This window comes from Acanthochromis polyacanthus, chromosome 7, assembly GCF_021347895.1.
Source record: "Acanthochromis polyacanthus isolate Apoly-LR-REF ecotype Palm Island chromosome 7, KAUST_Apoly_ChrSc, whole genome shotgun sequence".
Taxonomy (NCBI): domain Eukaryota; kingdom Metazoa; phylum Chordata; class Actinopteri; family Pomacentridae; genus Acanthochromis; species Acanthochromis polyacanthus.
The window spans coordinates 38,450,523-38,466,371 of record NC_067119.1 but is presented as its reverse complement, the minus strand read 5'-3'; the positions used below and the strand labels follow the sequence as shown (position 1 = coordinate 38,466,371).

Genomic DNA, 15,849 nt, shown 5'->3' with positions numbered 1-15,849 from the left:
TACTGCTGACCAAGAGGACAAACTGACTGATGGAAAACAGTCCAAAGAATGAGTCTGATCCTGATAATATGAGGTAGAGTGAGACATTCAATCAAGGCTGACAATGGGATGAAAAGATGGAAACTGAGAGAGAGGACACAGCTTTGCTCTACACATTCTTTTAGAAAATTGCTTGATGATGTTAATTCCAGTGTATCATGTGAGTCACTGTTTTCTTCTTCTTGTACCAGCTAAAAAGGCTATGCTAACATGTTGTGGGATATGTTCCTTCCTAAAAACAAAATTTTGCCACAATTACAAGAGACATCAATGAAAAAAATAATATCAAAAAAGGCATTTAAAATTTCATTTTAACTGTTTTATTCGAGATTCAATTTGGTCATCAGATGGGTGGGACAAGAGAAAAAATGGCATTTTAGGGGGAGCTCAAGACTTATTTGGTATTTTTCAAAATATTTTCAAACATTCTTTTCTCCTTTATTTTTTTTTTTTAGATTTGGTCTCAGGACAAAACCATTTACACAACAACCGGATGTTTTAGTATTTTGTAATTTTAACATGCAGTTTTATAATCTTCAAAAAGCTTTTGGGCCCTGAACTTTTTGAAATTGTGTTTGTTTTTCCTGGAGTCAGATCAATCCTGAACATAATGCTTGTTAATCTTGTTGATAACAGAAATTGTTTTTCATTTCTCCCTCGAGGAACATGGAGGAGTTATGTGACAATCTGGATGATAGATGTGAGTTTGTCTGTCCTGCTGTTTTCCATCTGCGCGCAACAGTATTTAAAAACAGAAAAACAGATTTAGATGAAATTTTCAGGGAAGTTCAGAAAAGACACAAAGACCACCTGATGAGATTTTGGCAGTAATGCGGCTTGTATTCTGGATCCACAGATTTGTGAAGGATTTCTGTATCATTGTGAGATAGCAAAACGGCGTCACTGTAACCATGATAACAAGTGAACACTACATCAGCTGCCTGCTGACGATCACATGACTGTGATCCGACTACAAATCCACCACTGAGGACTTATCAGGATTTTCCCCTCGGAAATCATACAAGGAACAATTAGTATGAGGGGAGTGGGTGCACGGGTTTGTTTGTTTGAAAAGGCCTATTTAGGCAGTCAACAAACACACATAAAGTACCCGACACTCTTTGGGAACAATTTTGATTATAACTGTTTTCTTGGGGTTTGAATTGCTGGAGTCAAACTGACCCAAATTATTAAAGATGTTAGTAAATGTGAAGATAATAGGAAAGTTTAATCGTGGTCTCGGCCCAGATGAACAAGAGTGCTGTTTCCCCACAGGACTTGAATGCACCGTCGCTGAGGGTGGGAGTCCCTCCCTTCTTTAAAGAAGGGTGTGTCTCTCCCAGGAACAGTCTGTTTGCTGACCACTTCTCCTCGGCTCTCCGACCACCCCGGGCTGAGCGTTTGACGGCCAGAGGTGCTGCAGTCTGCGGTCAGTTGAGGTGGAGGAGCTGCTGGAGTCCAGGAGTCTCCTCTGTGTGCCTCTGGGACGCCCTGTGGACCTGCACTGGACTGAGGCTGGGACGTTGAGTTGAATCCACGATGGGGGACCTGATTTCCAGCCACCTGGATGAATCCAAGCGGGAACTGATCTCAGGTAAGCAGCAGTTTGTCTGCACCTACTGGTTTGAAGTTTCAACACATGTGCGTCTATGAAGGTGAAGGAGTTCAGAAAAGTGAGAGTGAGTCCAGTTATCAGAGGGACTCTGGCGCCTCTGGTGGGTTTTTCGTGACAACAGGCTTATTTTCTAACTTTAGTTTACTTTTCCAACTGGTATTGTTTCCTTGTGCTGTCGGTACTGGACCAGAAGGCTCGTACTGGTCGTTGGATGGATCCTGCTGTGTTGTAGATGGAAGAGAGGGTTTGGACACAAGATTAGAAATGGGACTGATTTCCTGCCCACCCCTGGAGTTTCCTTTCAGTACTCCATCAGCCACAAAGGAAATCTTAAATGTTGTGATATTGTGCTTCACACATTTACTTAAGAGTATTGTTTTTTTGTTTTTTTTTGTTTTTTTTGGAGGGTAACTGTTTAAAAATGAAGTCTATAACTTTGAAGCAAGTTGAAGAAAAGCACCGAAGACAGGGAACTAAGGAACATTTGCTTGAAAATGTATTGAAATGGTTAACCACTTATCAAGATAGGTCATTGTCTCTTACCAACAAACTGACTAGTCAGCTAAGTGTTGCAGCTGAAATGAACACTCCCATATTGTTCCCCTTTTCAACAATTTCAAAACTTATTGTCATCTATTTAACTTTTTTAAAATATATAATTTAAATATCTCAGTGTGAATGGTTTGTGAGGTTAAAACCACATTGCAGATAGCTATCAGGTGAAATAATTTCTACATTCAGGGCACACCAGATAGGATGTTATGTCACTGCAGGATGCTGTGGTAGCCATGCTGGTTCAGTGTTCCTTTAGTTTGGAATAAATCCCCAATAGTGTCACCAGCAAAGCACCTCCACCACACCATCATACCTCCTCCTCCATGCTTCACAGTGGGAACCATGCGTGTAGAGACCATCCATTCACCTTTTCTGCGTCTCAGAAAGACACGGCGGTTGAAACCAAATTTGGGATTCATCAGACCAAAGCACAGATTTCCGCTGGTCTAATGTCTTTGACTGATGTTTCTCTTCTTTTTGTTGTTCGTCCTCAGTAGTGGCTTCTTTGCAATAATTACACCTTGAAGGCCTGATTGGTCAGTCTCCTCTGAACAGTTGATGTAGAGATGTGTCTGCTACTAGAACTCAGAATTTATCTGGGCTCTAATCTGAGCTGCTGTTAACTTGTGATTTCTGAGGCTGGTGACTCGGATGAACTTCTCCTCAGCAGCAGAGGAGACTCTTGGTCTTCCTTTCCTGGAGCAGTCCTCATGTGAGCCAGTTTGGTCATAGCGCTTGATGGTTTTTGCGACTGCACTTGAGGATAGATTCAAAGTTCTTGAAATTTTCTGGACTAACTGATCATCAGTTCTTAAAGTAATGATGGACTGTCATTTCTGTTTCCTTAACTGATTGGTTCTTGCCATACTATGGATTACAACAGTGATCTATTAGGGCTGTCCACTGTGTACTAACCCTACCTCTGCACAACACAACTAATGGTCTTAAACGCATTAAAATGGCGGGTAATTCCACAAATAGACTCTTGACAAGGCACGGCTGTTAATTCAAAACCATTCCAGGTGACTACCTCGTAAAGCTGATTGAGAAGAATGCCAAGAGTGTGTAAAGTTGTCATCAAAGCAAAAATGGGCTACTTTAAAGAATCTAAAATATAAAACATATTCAGGTTTAATTGTCTTTTTTTTGTTTACTTCATAATTCCATAGGTGTTCATTCATAATTTTGATGTCTTCAGTATTAAGAAGAGGAAATCGTTGCAATGTTGCTTGCGTACTATATTAACAGATATGAGTATCGGCAGCGAAATGTAGCCCAAGCAGAAGCCACCGTACCATAGAAGTAATGACCAACTCCGAAGAAGCTGCTCATTCTTTGTCTGAAAGCAAACAAACGAGTTGCTCAGTAGGCGTTATGCAAATGTGTTACATGGTGACATAAATAACAGAAGAAAAGCCTGAACTTAAAATGAGGCGTGTCAGGAAGGCAAAGAGCAGTGTGGAATGGGGAGAATACCTCCATTTGGCACGGACTGGCAAATTTCCAGACCTTTTACATGCACAAAATATAACGAAGGAAAGGGCGACAGCCAGAAAGCATAATAAGGGTTGATTAATACTGGCAGCCTGACTCTGATCAGCTGAAATATTTTTTTTTAGCTGAAATAAGTACAGGTCGCTCTGTTCAAAGCGTTGAATTATGTCTAATTTCACTTCGATGGAGAAGACTTTACTTTTCTTCGAACCGCTGCCATCAGAAGAGTCTGATTTATGCTTGGGAGCCATAATGCAGGGCAAGAAGTTCGCGAATGTAGCACAATCCAAGGTGGTGTACAGCCAGGCAATGTAAACAAAGCCATCTTATAGCACTGCATGATGATGTATTCATCCGGTCGCCAACTAGTTCCACGTAACCGGTTCCAACGTATCGACGAAACGCCGTAGGTCAATGATGTCATAAACCGAGGACCCCCTGTAGTTAAAGTTTTTCAGTGCAAGTGCTGATGCCTTATGTGGTCCAAACCTGATGACTTTCCTGTCAGTCTCTGTTGTAGTTTGAGTGTTTTTAGAGTCAGGCTATTCTTTTCTTTTCTTTTCTTTTTTTTTTTTAATTGATCAAAATCAGAAAATCATTGATGAGCGCATAAACCAGCATTTGATGTCAGTATGCGATACTTGGTGTTATTGATTTTGATCGCTACCTGAGTGTGATATCTAGCCCTGCCCCAGATCCTCAAGGGGTCCAAGGAGTCGATGTTTGCTGTGTGGTAATTTAATTATTACCATAGTACACTGATTATGAGAAAAATGTTACAAAGCTGCCATGTGTTACCTGGCAGGAGCAGAAACATAACAGGAAACAAACACAGTCCAAGGCTTCTTCCATTCTTTTTACTTTCTGCACAATTCCGTATTTTAACATGTTCAAAATCCTGATGACCTGGTCTCTGCTCTGACCTTTCAGGTTTACTCAGTTTTTGGTCTTAGACTGGCTTTCCAGCGTTGCTTTCTGCATGGTTTAGGAGCAGCTGACTACCTCTTAAAAAGAAATGCAGAGCAAATGCTATGTTTTGGGCAAGCGACTCTTTTCTTTTATTTATTTATTTTTATTTTTCCCTTTCCTGGTCAGTTCAAACTCAGGCACACAGATGTAAAAGATGTGGAATCTGAGGAATGCATGAAAGAGCGTGTGTGTGTGTATGTGGCTGGATGAAAACCTCCTCCAGGCCTTGAGCTGCACAGCTAGCGCCACACAGTCTCTGCAGCCAAGAAAACCCCAATGCCTGGCCTGCTTCATGGGAAATGCCTGGATTTATCATTGCATACTCACAAACACACTCGCACAGACACATTCATACACACTGATGAATTCAGTCGTTTTGTTAATTCCTGACATAGTGAAAAAGCAGCAATGCAAAAAGCCAAGATATCAGAATACTTTACGTTTTGTGGAAGGACTCCTCATCAGATCTACGATAAGCATGTTCACAGATGGCTTCTTCACTTTGTACTGTGATCAGCTGATGAATGAGCTGCACCTATCTGTTGTCATCTCACTGACAGAAAAACATACTCTGACTGCTGATGAGAAACAGTGTAGAATAACAGTCCCTGAGCAAAAGAATATTTAAGCAGCAAGCAGCATGTTTGAATTCTCTCTGTAGAGCAGTGGAGAAAGATGCAGAAAGTGGAAATTACCCAGATCACATCCAAACTCTAATTTCCTTTTTTTAAAGCTGTCATTCATACTCAAGTTCACTCGTGTCAGGCGACTGCATGTGGACTTTCATATGGAAAATATTTTTAGATTTTTTTATTGAAAGCCTGGCAGTGTCATTCACCTCTGACATGATGCAGTGTGTGTAGGGAGGCTTTAACAGCAAAACTAATGACTCTGCCAAGAAACGCGGCGGAGTTATGTGACTATTGGTGTCTGTCTGCCTGTTAGCAACATTACTCAACAACGGAATAACGGATTTAGATGAAATTTTCAGGGAAGGTCAAAAATGACAGAAGGACCACCTCATTAGATTTTGGCAGTGATTCGGCTTATAGTCTGGATGTAGGGATTTGTTAAGGATTTCCATATTGTTGCGAAATATCGGCACGGTGTCACTGTAACCATGACAAATAGTGAACACTGCGTCAGCTACTTGCTGACGATCACATGATTGCGATCCTGCTACAAATTGATTGCTGTCTGCTTATCAGGACTTATCTGCAGGGTTCTCACCAGGATTTTTTTCAGCGTAACGGCAGGTCCTCTCGCACGCACGCGCAATAGACGGGAACGGGTCAATCGACAGGAAAGTACGGCTGAGGTGGGGAGACATAAATTAACCTAGATAGGCACCCAGTCGATAAAAACAAATGCACATGGTGTTATCTGTCAAAATAACAGGGCAGCGGCCCTAATCGCAGTGTTAACCCTTCCTGTTCGGCCCCCGACCGTGGTCAGGAAGCCCGGGGTTAACCCCCTTCACTTCATCAGCAGCCGTAGAGGCAAAGACACAGGAGCCCAGCTGTATCGAAGAACACTGCAGCCTTTATTGTCTATCAACATTGGCTGAACCGCACAGTACCGCCAACCCAGCAACTACACACCTTCTCTCCTCCTCTACCGAACTGCCGTCTCTCTCGCTCGCGCTGCATTCAGGGTCACTCGGAAATCTCGCACTCCTCCTCTCTCACACTCACAAACGCTGCTCTCTCTCCCTCTCTCATGACGGAGCCACACACTCTCATAACAATATTTTAAACTGACAGCGTAACGGGCCGTTACGACAGCGTAACGGGCAATTACGCTGAAATGTGCTGGCGAGAACCCTGGACTGAGCAGCGTTGAGAGTACTACGCTCTCTGAGTGCTTTTCTTGTTTAGTAAGGGACGATCTAAAGTGATTTCTCTGTATTTAGTGTGGTTGGTGCTGTGAACTTTTTCTCAATATTTTTGATCTGAGCCGTAAAGCGAAGCTCTCGATTTACCAGTCCATCTACGTTCCAACCCTCACCTATGGTCATGAGCTTTGGGTAGTGACCGAAAGAACAAGATCGCGGATACAAGCGGCCGAAATAAGCTTCCTCCGTAGGGTGGCTGGGCTCAGCCTTAGAGATAGGGTGAGGAGCTCGGAATAGAGCCACTGCTCCTTCGCATTGAAAGGAGCCAGTTGAGGTAGTTTGGCCATCTGATACGGATGCCTCCAGGGAGACTTCCTTTGGAGGTTTTCCGAGCACGTCCGTCTGGGAGGAGACCCCGGGGTAGACCCAGAATTCGCTGGAGGGATTACATATCTCGTCTGGCCTGGGAATGCCTCGGGATCCCCCAGGAAGAGCTAGAAAGCGTTGCTGGGGGGAGGGACGTCTGGAACGACCTGCTTCGCCTGCTGCCTCCGCGACCTGGCCCCGGATAAGCGGAGGAAAATGGATGGATGGATGGATGGATTTTTGATCTGAAAATGGACAAATGGCTAGAGCAGCTTAAAACTGCTAAATTTTTGATTATACACTACAGTTAAAAAATTTGGGGTCCCCAAAAATAAAGAACAAATAAACCTTTTATTTATTTATTCTTGAAAGAAAAACATTTTTTTTTCAATAAAGATAACATTACATGAATCAGAAATACAATCTAGACATTGTTAATGTGGAAAATGACTATTGTAGCTAGAAACGGCTGATTTTTAACCCTCAAGCGACCAAGCTATTTTAACGACTAAAATGACCGATTGGCGTCAATTATGACCCCACTATATTTTACACAGGAATATGTCTACTTTATTGCCTCTTTTTGTGCTTTCTTACCTATTCCACGCCACTGCATTTTTTAAGATGGATATTCTAAATTAACCATCTTTTATTATTCATGGTTTGAATCATTTTTGACTCAGAGCTAAAGTAAAACCATATGAACAATATGATGCATTGTAAGAACACAATAACATTTATTTAGACACGCTTTGTCTGCCACTTCTGTTAAAACTTTATTCCTTTTGTTTTCTCAATAGTAAATCAAAAGTACATAAAAACAAAATCTACACAAACATCTTGTCTGTATGTGTGCAATGTAACATGCAGAGAAGTATTTAGATTAGGGGCGGCTGTGGCTCAGGGGGCAGAGTCCTTCGTCCAATGCAAGACACTTTACCCACCTTACCTCCAGTGCTGCCACTTACACTGGTGTATGAATGTGTATGCTGTGTAATGTTGGTGGTGGTCAGAGGGGTTGTAGGAGTGGATTGGCTGCCAGTCAGTCTGCCCCAGGGCAGCTGTGGCTAAAAATGTAGGTCTGCCAGCTATAGTGCACTGCAAAACACTGAAATATAGTGATTAGAGGTAAAAATAAATAAATAAAACTAAGGCCTACAATAGTGAAAAACCTATGATTAGAAAACCCTTATGCAAAAAGTGTGAGTTTTCATGGAAAACATGAAATTGCATGAATACATGAATACATGAATAGCAGTAGCCTCTAAGCACACATAAATATACACAAATGTGAAACGCACATCTTTAAAATTTCTTTCTAGAAAACAATCTGATTTACTATTACATTATCTCAGATTTCATACAAGTGAATAGTAACATTAGCAAAACCACCAAACGGCAACTTTCTTTTTTCCTTAAAGTCGGTGTGTTAATAGAGTATCTATTGTGGACCCTCTTGGAAATTTTTTTATAAAATCTAATAAGTGACTCAACTTATTTTTTTTTCTCCTAAGTTGGTCATTATATTTCATACGGGACTCAAGGTGACAACTTATTGGACAGACGAAGATCGCGTTAAGTGCAGTTCACTAACTTGCTGCTTATGTAACTGCTACTAAGTAAAATAATGCTGTTGGTAAGGACTTTGGTTATAGAAGCATCCTCCAAGACAACAAACAAACAACATCATATTCTCCAATTATAATCAGGAGTCCCACTTGAACATACCACATAAACACACATGTAATTGCTCACATTCCCAAAGAGTTTCTTGGTGCAGTTATATGTAGACCCATAGTAGTGTGGTCAGTGGGTGATGGGCGAGGAAACAGGAAATCCTAACGTGAAGTGTTTTTTTTTTTTTTTTTTCTGGCACTGTTTCACATTTCCAGGCTCTATAGTGTGGTTCTCAGTGGGCTGGAAAGGTGTGGCGCTCCCACCTTCAACACACACAGCACAGATCAAAGTGGCTTGTTTCAAACATTTACAGATAACAAAATGCATGGTTGACACACATACCTTTGTTGGTAACTGATCTCATTAGGGAAAACCTATGAGGTCACTATCATGCTACTGTTCTGGTAGGGTTACAACGCATAAACCACTCAGCACAAAGATCAGTGCACATTCGATAGTTCAGTGGTACAAAATGCATAAGTACTGGATGACAGAAAAGGAGGAGTAAAAGTAATACAATTAGTTGAGTTATCAGTCACCACATTCTCACAAGTGGGCGAGTACATGTGGCACATACATCAGGACACAACACAGACCTGAATGCTTGACCTCTACAGTGAACTGTGAAGTGGGTTTGGGCCATGGCTTGTCTCATTATAGGGAAAATCTGTTCCGAGTGACCAGCCTTTATCCCATGATGAAACATTTCTTTTCCATAAAGATTATTTTTCAGGCTCTTTTGCCTTCATTAAACAGTGGCAGCTGAAGAAAGGCTGGAAAGCAGGAAAAATGACACGCAGCAAAGGGGCGGGCTTTATCTGAGCCCAGCCTGTGACTCAGCCTTGATTACACTCTGCTACGTCAGCTGCCAGTGTGTCCCATGATGAAACATCTCTATCCTGGTGGGAGTGGTCTCTTCCAGGATGAGAAGAGGCTCACTGGAGGTGAACTGTGCCTTGGATGACAGCTGACAGCAGCAGGGGGAAGAGTTACAAATCGACAGTCAAAATGGACAGTTTCTAGTAGCCTTCAGTCTGTAGAGGAAGAGACAGACTGATTTGTTAAAATGCTCTCTCATGCATATATGAGTTTGTGCACAGTCTCAGAAAGTTTAGATTATGGCAGGGTAGTCTATTAAAATACTGTACATGTGGTCTGTGATCTCTGTACGTGGTTCAACCTCCATTTTACATTTGATCAGTTTGCCACTGTACATTATTGAGCTGACCAAACTTGCCCCCCTAAAATTACATAGATAGATTGAAAAGACTGATACATACGCCATAGGAAGAAACACAGTAGAATAACTTTATATTACTAAGTCAACAGATATTCAAACTTTCGGGGCTGAAACATCTGTACAGATGTTATTTTAACAACCCTATCGTCTAACCTTACCCATCCCTTAGGAGCACTGAATGATTTGATGAGCTTGATAATGATCCTTCATACCACATCTCGGCCCAATTGAACATCTATAGGAGAATTTGGGCTGACTTGTTGCACACGGCCTTCCACCACCATTCTCATCATCAACACCACATGGGGGAATGTCTATGGAATGAATGGTGTTTCGTCCCTTCAAGAGAGTTTCAGATGCTCATAGAATCAGTTCTAAGACACTGAAGCTTTTATGGGACAAATTAAAGAAAAACCTGTCTTTAATGTAGCACTTTTAGATTTTAGATTCTGAAATGAAAAGTACATTACAAATAAAATGTATTATTATTATAGTTATCATTATTATTAATGATCACTCAACAGATTTAATCAGTCACTGAACCGTCTGCTGACCTGGAAAAGGAATTGCAAACGATGCTCTGGTGCTTGTCTTTCAATCTGCTACTGTACTGACAAACTATAGGTTTCTAGCTACCTTGCTAACATAGCAAACAGATGGAATAAGTAGGGATGCACCCTGATGTCTCCGTTCATAGTCTGATATTGCCTGTCAGTCTAAAGTTTTACTGTTTTGTTTGAAAATATTACATAAAAATACATATGTTGTACTTTGTGAGTTAAAGTAGTTTACTAATGTAGGCTAGTTATTTTGTACCTTTTAAAAAAACATGTTTTCTATTTGTGAGCCGGCCATCTTTAGAAGTTTTAACAGGTTTTCTAACTGTCTCACATCAGATTATATCAGCGCTGGTGGTCCAGGAGCAGTCCTGGAGCAGAGCCTTTTAAAAACTGCCGTAGTGAAATGTTTGAACTGAAACTGCTGCTCTTCTTCTCTTTAATTACAGCAAATGCGTAACAGAAACTAAATTGTTTGGATTTAGTGTTCTAGATCCCTCTACAAGCACAGCCACGGCCTTGCTTCAGCCCTGATGGGAACACAGTCTGGATTTATGAGTCAGCCTGTGCCTCTATCTCAGTGGAATGTTTTTGTTAAGGCACTGTGGAGAAAGGAGGAGGGGCTGTGGGGGTTCTCTTGTGGGTCTATTAAATAACCGTCTGCTCTCAACTCAGATCTCTGTGATCAAGACATCCTGACAGTGGTGATCTGACAACAGTGTTAAGATGGACTGACACGTAAACCAAAAGCCCTGTTGGTTGTATTAGATTTCCACAGCAACAGAGGACAACACAGTACTGTCGTTAGAGTTGATGGTGGGCCTCAGCTCTGCAGAGGTTCCCTGGACTATTAGTCTGGTAGCTGGATGAAGCACTACAAAGATTCAGCGAGACTCACAGCAACTCCTCGAGCTTCCTGATGTGTTAGAACTGCTAAAATTGACCTGTTTGGTTGTGTGCTTACTGGAAAAAGATTATCTGTTGAATGTGATCCCAGGATAGAGTTGCCAAGTTATTTTTAAGTTACAGAGCTTTCTTTTAGTGTCATCTTCAGTGTTCCTAATCTCCTGGATCATTTTCCATTGTAACTGGTTTATGTTATTTCCTTTAACTGTGATTTTTACCTCTATCAAAGAGATCACAGAATTTGTCTCCGCTTCGTTTTTGAGAAACGGCGTTTTCCTTGCAGTTTGGTGTGTTTCTGTTGATGCTCAGTAGTACATTACTGAAGAACATGTTTCAGCTCTTTAACTTGTGCATATCCGTTTCATGCTGCTTTTCTAGTTCTGCTCTACAACAGTTGTGATAGCAACACAGCACCTTTTACTGCTCTAGATTTGATGGACAAATATGGCACAAGTTACTTTAAAGTTAAAATTAGGGCCCCTCAAGAATGTACATTTATTAAAAGGCAATTAACAAACTGAAAAAGCAATGTTAACAATCTAATAATGCCATTTAGAAAAGTCTTATGAAGTTACAGAGTACATTAACATAAGGAATAATACTTCAATAGCTTAATATTCCACCAAGGAATGTGGTGGAATTGTGACAATCAGCTACATTTGTCCATTTGTTTGTCTGTCTAGCAACATTACTCAAAAACAGATTAATGGATTTGTAATAAATTTTCAGGGAAGGTCAGAAATGACACAAGGACCAAGTGATTAGATTTTGGCAGTGATGCAGCTTCTAGTCTGGATCCACGAATTTGGTAAAGATTTCTGTATCATGGCGAGATAGCGAAACAGCATCACTGTAACCATGACAACAAGTGAACACTACATCAGCTGACTGCTGATGATCACATGATTATTATCCTCCTACAAGTCCACCGCTGCAGACTTATCAGGACTTATCTGTTTGAAATGACGCAGGGAACAATTGATTAAACTGTGGGGGTATTTCCTGCCACCTGCTACATATTTAGGTCCCGCCATTCAGTACATCATGTACACATGCATAACGCACGCCTGTGCTCAACACAAGGTCACTTTTAGCTGTTGTGTAACTTTTGTCTGTTTTGTTTTATTTATTTTACTGTGTTTTTTTATCCTCTGTAAAGTGGCCTTGGGTGTTGTGAAAGGCGCTGCCAAATAAAATGTATTATTATTATTATTATTATTATCTGGTTTGTGGGTACATCTATAATTGGCCACATTCTATGTTGCTGCGAGTTCTGATCATCAATAACTAATGAATAACAAATGTTGGATTCCAAAAAAAACAAATCTGCTGCAATGCTGTTCATTCCCCCTATTGCCTTATGGGGGAATGAACGACCTTGGCGGAGTACTGCGCTCTCTGAGTGTTTTTCTTGTTTTAGAATGCAAGACTTTACATGTAATTGAGTATATTTATATTGGTGTACGTTTGTTTGGTAAAGGATCATAGTATGTCTTCCACCTCTGCATTCCTCCACATCTGGCTTCGAGTTTGATAATGAACATATTTAGAATGCTCACTGTTTTGATCAGGTGTATAAAAAAAGACGCTTTAGCATAATCTCCCTCAGAGCAGGACATTAGAAGAATTTCAAAACACATGATTGGATTAATTTTTACTATCTACATTCTTGGCCTGGACAACATATCTAGCTACACAAATTAAATTCTGTACTAAAGTCTCATGATAACACCGGATAAAGTTGCAGAAGAAGACAACTTGGCAAATATTTTTGGAACTTTTCTATTTTGCCAATTAGCTCAGTTGCTACATGAATTCCTGGGCTGAGGCTTTTGAAGCAGTCCTTGGGCCTGCACTACAAGGCGAGTTCAGCATATCCAGGGTGTCTTTTAGGTATGTGGCTTCATTTAACCTCACTATTGTAATTGGATAAGCGGTCTTGCAAACCTGGTTATCAACTCGGTAAGTCAAACCAGGGCTTAGGAATCTGTCTCTGAACAAGAAGCAGAGTTGGCAACGGCCGACCAATCGCTAACATGCACAGATCTACTGGCACCACTGTGGCATATTTTATGAATGAAGAGCAAATATTGGAGAAATACACAGATTTGTTCTGAAAGCAATACAGCTGCAGCAGTTAAAGAAGGTGGAAAAGCAAAATAAATATTCTGACTGTAAATGTCTTACTGATGTGACTACCAAATTATTAGGACACAAATAGATCTGACTGTAATTAGAACTGTGTATTTTATTAAATGAACATGCTGTTCAGCTGTATCCTTCTGGTGTATAAGACAGTTTTATTGCTTCTGCTCCATCCCTGCAGTGTCAAAAGGTCAGAGAGCAAGTAAAACACAAACGCATATTTCAAAGCGATAAGTAGGCTTGCTCTCTCATTGTATAGAAGGAAAGGTGTGTACAGCTTCATATCTTTCTCTAAAGAAGAGCGAGGACACACAAGGAAACAAAACGCACAATGGGATACATGCATGCCATGAATACCATAGATGATACAAACAAAGTACAAGCCAACATTGAAACTGATTCATAAGTGTACTGTTATAGTGTAAGGTCCCTGCATTAAATGTACTACATGTCCTATAGCTGGTAGTAAGATGCAAACAGTGTGTAGATGAGCATATCAGGTCAAGTAAGGCTGATGCAGAGTAGACTGGTGGAAATGGGCAGCTGGAAGCAGTGGGCTGGAGGAAGGTCAGCAGCAGTGTCCCACAGTGGACATGATGGAGACCAGACCAGTTGGTGGGACAGCAACCACAGATCTGAAGCATCCAGCTCTGGGCTATAGCGGCATAAATAGGGGCATAATTAAGGAAAGTCAAAGAAGAAATCAGTTTGTGCCACCTGAGTCGGTCCTAACTGTAAGTTTTGTCAAACAGGGCGGTTTTAATCCTGATCTTAAAAATAGAGAAGGTGTCCACCTCCTGAACCCAAACTGGGAGCTGGTTCCACAGGAGAGGTGCCTCATAACTGAAGGCTCTGCCTCCCATTCTACTTTTAGAAATTATGGGAATTACACAGAGGTGGGTAGTAACAAGTTACATTTACTGAAGTAACTTTTCGAAAAACAATGTACTTCTGAGAGTAGTTTTACTCTGCCATACTTTTTACTTTTATTTGAGTAGATTTGTGAAGATGAAACGCTACTTTTACTCCGTTACACTGGGCTACATTCGACTTGTTAAGTTTTTATCTACCACATTAGATCTGCTTTATTTTGCCAGTAGATCTACCACATGACTGTGTTTGACCAATCAGACAAGGCAACAACAATCACGTGACTGCGGTCACATGACCTCACACGAACTGTGGCAGCATAGCGACACAAACTGTACACGCGTAGCAGACAAAGAATAGGGGGGAAAAAAAACAGAGTTTTCGAGAAATTTGATCTTGCTTCAGAGTCCGACAACTTTAGCATAGCATTAGCATGGATATCTCTGTCTTTTGTCTTTTGTTTACTAACAGCCAAAGTGAAGTGTAACATCAGGTTTGGCAGGTCCGTGTGATGCAGCGCGTGCGGAGTGGGCGGGTTGAACGACCGAATATTCAGATATTCGGGTCCAGGCCTAGTTGTAATGTTATTTTCTATCTACTGAGCCTGTGCCATTTGAAGGGAAGTGAAATACAGTATATCTTGTCACTGAAAATAGTTTGCACTGTTCAAACATAAAAACGTTACGAAAAGTTCTGCGAGGATAATATGGTATTACAAAGTCTTTAAGGGACACAGGATATTGGTTGATAAGAGCTTTGTATGTTAGGAGAAGGATTTTGATTTCTATTCTAGATTTCACAGGAAGCCAATGAAGAGAAACCAGTACAGGAGAAATATTTCTCTTGCTAACTCCCATCAGTATAGGCAGGGATATTCGTCTAAGGTTTTGATTTCTTAGTCAACCAAAGATGTCTTAACTGATTCTGATGTAATTTTTCCCGTAGAATCCAATTCTGCCTCATACATTTTTGTATCATGCATATTTAATAACTTAATTAGCATTTTGCATAAATTAGTGCTAAAACTAAATTTCTTCAAAATGCAGCTATATTTCACAAAATAAATGGAAAATTTTCATATTTCTGTATTTATTTGAACTTAAAACATCAATTTTTATGTCAATATGTGATGCAAAATTGATATAAAGAGATAATTTGCATAAATTATGTTAACGGCTTCTTCAAATATGCCACTCAAAGGAATGCATTACAATGTCTTTGAATTCGATATCCATATGTTTAATTTTTTAAAATAAAATTGTTGTAAATATAAACAGATGCTAATCAAAATATATATTTATCATATATTCAGCAAAATGTAGTATTTATGGAACCTAATTTGCGTATTGTCAATGACATAAACTCCTGTCTGTCCAGAAAAAAGTACCAAAGTAAGTAGGTTGCTTACACAGTCTGCTACCTGAGAGCCCAGTCTGAATCTTCGATCAGCTGTCTTCCACTTTACATGCTCATGAAGAGATTAATTTAGAAATGTAGCATAAATTATGCAAATATTGCATTATGTAACAACATGCATGGTTAATACGAATGCAAAGTTGAATGTTTATGTGAATGTAACAAT

The 15,849-nt window shown here is 40.4% G+C and overlaps 1 protein-coding gene across 1 annotated transcript in view; it reads left to right on the top strand.

Moving 5' to 3' along the window:
• The first annotated feature begins 1,353 nt into the window (after nucleotides 1–1,353).
• Nucleotides 1,354–15,849, top strand: part of LOC110969664 (protein Niban 2-like) — a 52,424-nt gene continuing 37,928 nt past the window's right edge. The window contains exon 1 of the mRNA XM_051950674.1: nucleotides 1,354–1,633. Within this exon, the coding sequence (XP_051806634.1) occupies nucleotides 1,579–1,633 (55 nt within the window). The 5' untranslated portion in view covers nucleotides 1,354–1,578. The remainder of the gene's footprint in view (nucleotides 1,634–15,849) is intronic.